We start from the raw sequence: 6,514 nt of genomic DNA on the forward strand, positions 1-6,514 counted from the left end.
GGAAGGAAGGAAGGAAGGAAGGAAGGAAGGAAGGAAGGAAGGAAGGAAGGAAGGAAGGAAGGAAGGAAGGAAGGAAGGAAGGAAGGAAGGAAGGACAACAAACCAGGAGCCTCCTCACCCTCACCTCGGGGAAAAGCCAAGGGCTGTGTTTAAAAATAGAATAATTTTCAGTCAGAGATGTTCACAGCCTTTTACACACCGAGAAGGGGAGGTCAGCAATTGTTTCCAGGAATTAACAGTACTTTGGTCCTCTGTTGCCCCAAGCTCTTGGGAACCARTTGCTGCCTTTAACTCTCCCCTGTCTGTATTTAGCACCTATTGGCGAGTGAACATTTTTATCTACACWTTGTACAGTTAGAAAAAAAAGCCATTTCAGATAGAGAATATCATGAAATTCTTGAATTTGCAAGCTGCCATTACATTCCCATTGCTGCAGCATGATGTACATCCTCCAGGGCACGTCAGTCCTATTATACAGCACACAATAGCAAAGGATCATAATATATGAATCACAATGTATAAAAGTAATGTGACATTTTGAGTCATGGTTCTCAGAGTGCTCAGAGTGTGATAAGCATCAATTCAAGTGCAAGTCTCCCTACTAGAACCACCTTTGACACAATGTTTAATAGGTATATTTGAAAGTTTGTGCTGTAATTTTTCTCATGATTCAAATCACCTTTGCAAAAATTAAAGGTTTTTTTTTTTTTAATATTAAACTTAGTGCTTAAATTTAATACATTTTTAAATAACAAGCTAGAAGCATTGTTTACACTTAGAAGTTGGAAAGTCATCATTAAAATAAAATGCATCCTATCACTACACSTTTAAGAAACAAAAGTAAACCAATTAATTCCTTTAAAATGTTTGTACATGCCTAAGGAGTTTAAATGTAAAATGTAAATAAATACTTTTGAGCTATTAAATATCTATATCATACAAACATTTTTATAGTCACTGTAAAAGAGGAATGGAAATTTGAACTGAGAAATCAAAATTCTGGCAAAATGGCAAAATGGCAAAATTTTTCTAATTTCAGCAGAATTAGAGTACAGTAGTTTGCAAGCCTGTTTTAGGAGACTTGATGATGAAGAGAATCTGCATTTTTACAGTGCCTTGCATCTCCAGTATACCACCTAGCCCCTGGATAACTAATCTTCTCCAACCCATTATTATCCCAAGGAAACAGGGAACAGAGCAAAYTTTAGAAATTCCATTTTCTGTTTCTTAGGTAAGGCAACCTGAACTCGTGGTAAAAATTCATTGGAAGAGCATTTTACAAAGTACATGAAAATTTTGTAAGATTCTTCAGTTCAGAAGATATTTTGGCCTTTTGACAAGAATCATTGATAACATAAATAAACACATTTTTCATGACACTACTGCATGGTGATGTTGGGATAATTCTCCAGCTGTTTCATTTACAAGTTTGCAACAATCAACTTCATCCTCATAAGCTTATGCCATTGAGGAGTATGTGGCAGACAAGAATCTTTCAAATTAAAATATCAGCATTTCTCTCATTTTACTTTACTTATTAAAACTTTTAAATAAAATGCTTCTTAAACAATTATTCAAAGTTGAGGGGTTTTCTCCTTATGGAATGCAGAATGCATCTCCTTAAGGAATGAAAAATTTCACAATAGCYATTTCAYCTTTTTAGCCTATAATTCTCCCATCTTTTTTTTTTTTTTGTGGAAAAACCTACAAGTTGCAGGATTTTTTTTTTTTTTCACTTAACTGTTCAGTTATGCAGATGCATTACAATGTTTTGCTTAGATGATGTTTCAATAGGCATAACCTAACACTGGAAAGACCATGCAAACAAGTGATTAACAAACCTGTCTGATCCAGTTTTTTTTATCAGCCAAGATCAAAAGATGCTCTCAAGGTCACACTTTTTCAGTCCTTTCATACCTACTAAACTTTTCACTTTAACAGAATAACCCCAGCTCACACTCCTATGATGCTTTTTCTGAGTAAAAATGCAGTCTGCCAAGCGATGGAGGTTGAGATTTATTATTTTATTATATCAAAAACATAAATACTGTCTCTTACCTGAATGGCTTTGACATGTGATGCTGGTTGTTGTGACATTTTTAAGACAGAGGCTTATCCCTGCAAGCAAAATTGGAAAGTGTTACAGGCTCTGACATTCTGATAGCTGTGGAAGATAAGCTAGAACTTAACCCATGCTGCCTCTTGACAGGCATTCATTTCATCTGCCCAGCTCCTCTTTCCATCTCAGTTTCCAAACTGCTTAGTTATTCCTTCTGAATATCAGAAGGAGACAGAACACCTGAGCTTCTCCAATTAATTTTTCATAGCCACAAATGAAGCTATCTCTTTCACATTAAAAACAATAATGGGCAGAGATAAGGAATCTCTCAAACCTAAACAGCACTGTAAAATGAGGAAGAATTAGGGGAAGTATTTGAGGATAAACAATTAGCCCTGTCATAGTGTGTACGTGGGCATTATTAGAACTTCCAGTTTAAGCCTTCTCTCAAATAAAGCATAACTCATTAGAAAATACTGATAAATGCAGACATAATCATTTTCTGACTCACAAATCCTTGCAAAACTTTAATGCCTGTGGACTGAAAATTATCAAGATGGTCAAACAGAAAAGCTCTCCTTGACAATTGCTAGTGCACAAAGAAGCCTCTCCACAAAGTTTTAGATCACATAGATTCATCAATTTTCTTTAGCAATAAGACCAAAAATCACATATTTCTCCATAGAATTTTATGCAGGTGGAGAACTATGGACTGATACAGTATTAATATACAATAGCAAAGAGAAATACACTAAAGGAAAAAAGGAAGAAATTTTATTAGCACGTTATTGGAGACACCATCTGGGCCTTTTATTCTCTCACTGARAAGTTAGATTTTAACTGGACTAGACTTTCATCTAAGCTTAGTTATTTAACTCTTATAAAGTAAGGTWGTAATTCTAAAAGCTGAGAAATTTATTCACCAGAGAATGCACTGATCACCTCCAAGTGCAGCACATTTTTGATATTGTATTTAACCTTAGCTAGGAAGGTAATGAATAATGAGAATAAAAATAAAAGAGAATAGTAGAAATATACTGAGAAATTAAAAATGTGTCAAAGCCTTGGGTACTCCAAAGAGTATGACTGTCACATAAGACAGTATCAAAAAAAAAAAAGTATAGATGAGTTGTAGGTTGGCTTCAACTTGGAATRTCAGCCTTAAATTGTATTTCTGGGACTGAGTAAAAGACTTGCTCTTGCATATTTTCACATCAGTTTTAAATCCATGTGTGATGCTGAGAAGAATTAAAAGTACAAATGATCTACCATTAGAGGTCTCCCTATGGTTACACTCTGAGCTGCTAAAAGTGCTGTCCAAACCATCACAGCATAAATTGCTTTGGGTTTAAACAGCTTAAAACTAATTAAACTTTGGGTTTAAACTAATAAATCAGAAAAATCCCACTGTGAAAAACAAAAAACAGCATTCTTTTAATTAATTTTATATTGTGGTTTTGCATATACAATCTTAAAATGAGAGAGAGTTTAAAAATTCAGAATTCACTTTAGGGGTTGCAATCTCGACCACCGACATTCACGACAAAATTCAAACAGATTTCAAAAACACAAAAGGATTTACTACACTCAGTTTCCTTTCTTTTTGAAAATCTTTATTACATATAACTAAATAAGTTATATGTATTATATATAACTTTATTATATATATAGTATAAATAACTATTCTGTTGACCAATATGTTCCAAAATAAGCACACTTCCCCCGACTGGGAAGATAGGAGTCATAGTACAGAATTTTTAATTGAATTTTCTTATCAACATCTCATCTTTTTTTTTTTTCATTTCCAGAATGAAAAATGGAAACAAAAGCACAGGAAAATCCCATTAAACATTTTAAACCACAGTTTAAGGATCTACTTCACAAGCACAAAGAAATTCTTGCTAAGATGCCTTCATCTTGCAAAAACACATCTCCTTGGCCACTTAGAGAGAAATGGCAAGGATTTACCCCAAAGCTCAGCTTTCAAAAAAGCACAGATTAGTGCTCCTCAGCAAGGTGCTGTGGGTTCACAAGCAGTCAGTGTTTGAAATTACTGCAATCAGACACCRGTTCCTAAAGAGGGATGCATGATACAATTGTGTAGGACTGCTTTTGGAGGAGGTGATTTTCCTACCAGACCGTGCTGTCCTCGTTACCGCCAGAGAAATCAGGACAACAGCACACTACTGAGTAAAAATAGATCTCTGGCTCTTTCCCCTTCCCTCCCTTCCCTGAGTTTCCTTACAGAGCAATACTGACCATCAATCACAGGAAAATAAACTTCAGATTACAGAAGCATCCATTACAGAAGCGGTCAGTTAATTTTTGTAAAATCTTTTGTTCTTTCACCATRTGTTTCAGACAGAGAGTCAAGAGTCCTCCACTGATTGTGTTAAGCTATTTCTAGCATTCTGATCGAAAAAATCCCTCTTCACCCTCATTGCCACACAGGATTTCAGAGCTCTGAAACACAGACTCMCAGCCTGTATTCCCCGGTGTCTTTTTGGCCTCCCCACACCTTACCTTTTACCTTTTATGGGCTGCATGCTGAGCCAAACTTAGAAAGCAATGGCCACGTTAGTTCAATTTGGAGCTGGTTTATGGCAGACTTCYCTTGATTTGTWGTYAAAATACTCATGAGCAGGAYTACTTGTGAAACACAAGASYRCTGCAGTGAAATAAATGAGTGTTTTGAAGCGAAACTGTGTAAAACAAAGGACCTATCTTCTGTCTCTCYGCTAAAAATAATTTCTGATAGGGCTGCAGCAAGATAATAAGCTGATTTATTCAATTTGATGAGATATCATAATGCCATCTTTTGTAATGCACACAAGAGATGTACAGTAGCACACAGACAAGAGAGAGAGCCCTCCCCCTGCCCCAGCTGGACTCTGTCCTCTCCCCCCACCACATCAAGCACAAGGGGTATTTTGGAGACAGAATGCAGTGTATTATCTTATTAAAAAGCTTTGACAGGAACTACACTGCTGTGAGACCCAGACAGCACAAATGAAAGAAAAAAAAAAACCCTACTTTGCAGCTTTCAGCCTGTTACACGAAAAACTTACTACAAGCTCTAGGCAAATGTGGTCACATTTTCTGTAGCATATACACAATCACCTCCAAAACAGTTGCTTGTTAAGCTTAGTGAAAGAAACTTCTCTTACTTAAAACAATAATGTAATATTTCACTAACTATAACAAACATAYAGAAAACAATCACCATCTGCCTATGTACTACATTATTCAAGCTCATACACAGTTCTTATGAGTCACAAAGTATTTAAGCGACTTTCAGTTTTAAATCTTTAAAGATCCCCACAGACTGTGAAGCAATAGCAATCTGCTGTGAATACTCTGATACACTGCATGAGACATTAAAATAGGCAGAAACCCACAACTATTGTAGTAAACTCMCAGCACTTACAAAAGAGTTTTCAAAAGGGTCTTTCAAGATTTTAATCGACCCCTTCAAGATTAGCTAATTTATTTACTTATATAAGAAAAGTTCCAAACCGTCCAAAGTGAGTATGCACACCTCCTTTTGATGCTGAAAGAGGTACCTTCTTCTACCAGCTGAGGTAYTGACTGTGACCCTTTGGATCTGTCTGAAATTGCTCCGATGCTTTCAGCCTGGACGGCACTGAGTGCTGCTCCAGGCTGGAGAGGGACTCAGCAGAGAAGCRAAGTGTAAAAGGGAATTCCTGTCATAGCTTCCAGTTGTTCTTCCTAAATATAGAGTTTGATTCACCCTGTAACTTGGTYCCCTGGGACACTTGACCATGGTAAAAGCAGGGCTCAACTGTCAAGAGGGAGGTGTTGAAGGAACACACCTTTAGGTCTTTTTCCTGCCCTCTCTCTCCCAATCATTGCAGCCTTTTCCCAAATGCCAGGCACACAGCAGCAGCAGGTAACACATGGCATTTGGGGCAGTGTGTGCCTCCCTACGCCACACAGAGAAGGATATAATTATGGAGACGTAATTATGAAGAAATCACCTTCGAGGAACTCTCTAGGGGAGGTGAATGACACACCAACGTGACCATAATGCTGCTGCTTCAGGAGCAAACTCACACAGCAGCTGCCCTGGGGTGTTGGCAGAGTGTTCCTCCATGCAGGACAGTGCTGCTCATGGGGAGGGTTCCTGAGCATGTGAGGCCATAGTGACCAGCTGCTGCTGAGCCTGTGGGCATGGTGATGAGGAAAAACCAGAAAAAGAGTGTGTGTGTGTGTGTGTGAGAGAGAGAGAGAGAGAGAGTTACTATCGATGATGAGGGAAGTGACACACAATCATGCTCATGTTGGTTGGAGCATTGTCTTGGTGAGGGCTGCTGATGGACATCGTGGAAAGCAGGCTAAGCTGAGAAGGGTCACATAGACATTTTACAGCTTGGTGAGATGAAGGAATGCAGGTGTCACGCTCAGATAGAATAATTGCTGAAATTGTGTGAACCA

At 37.6% G+C, this 6,514-nt stretch overlaps 1 protein-coding gene across 4 annotated transcripts in view; it reads right to left on the bottom strand.

The window, feature by feature from the left end:
• Positions 1 to 5,925, bottom strand: part of SMPX (small muscle protein X-linked) — a 39,792-nt gene extending 33,867 nt beyond the window's left edge. For 2 of the 4 annotated variants that reach the window (XM_057383269.1, XM_057383270.1), the window contains exons 1-2: positions 5,598 to 5,924; positions 2,059 to 2,118 (exon numbers count right to left, since the gene is read on the bottom strand). In XM_057383269.1, the coding sequence (XP_057239252.1) occupies positions 2,059 to 2,097 (39 nt within the window). In that variant the 5' untranslated portion in view covers positions 2,098 to 2,118; positions 5,598 to 5,924. Of the gene's footprint in view, positions 1 to 2,058; positions 2,119 to 5,597 lie in introns of all 4 variants that reach the window. The other 2 variants (XM_057383272.1, XM_057383271.1) reach the window with 1 other exon arrangement.
• Between the last annotated feature and the right edge of the window lie 589 nt (positions 5,926 to 6,514).

The sequence above is a fragment of the Malurus melanocephalus genome, unplaced genomic scaffold (assembly GCF_030028575.1).
Source record: "Malurus melanocephalus ecotype Western Australia unplaced genomic scaffold, MMel_1.1 scaffold_618, whole genome shotgun sequence".
In the NCBI taxonomy this organism is placed as follows: Eukaryota; Metazoa; Chordata; class Aves; order Passeriformes; family Maluridae; genus Malurus; species Malurus melanocephalus.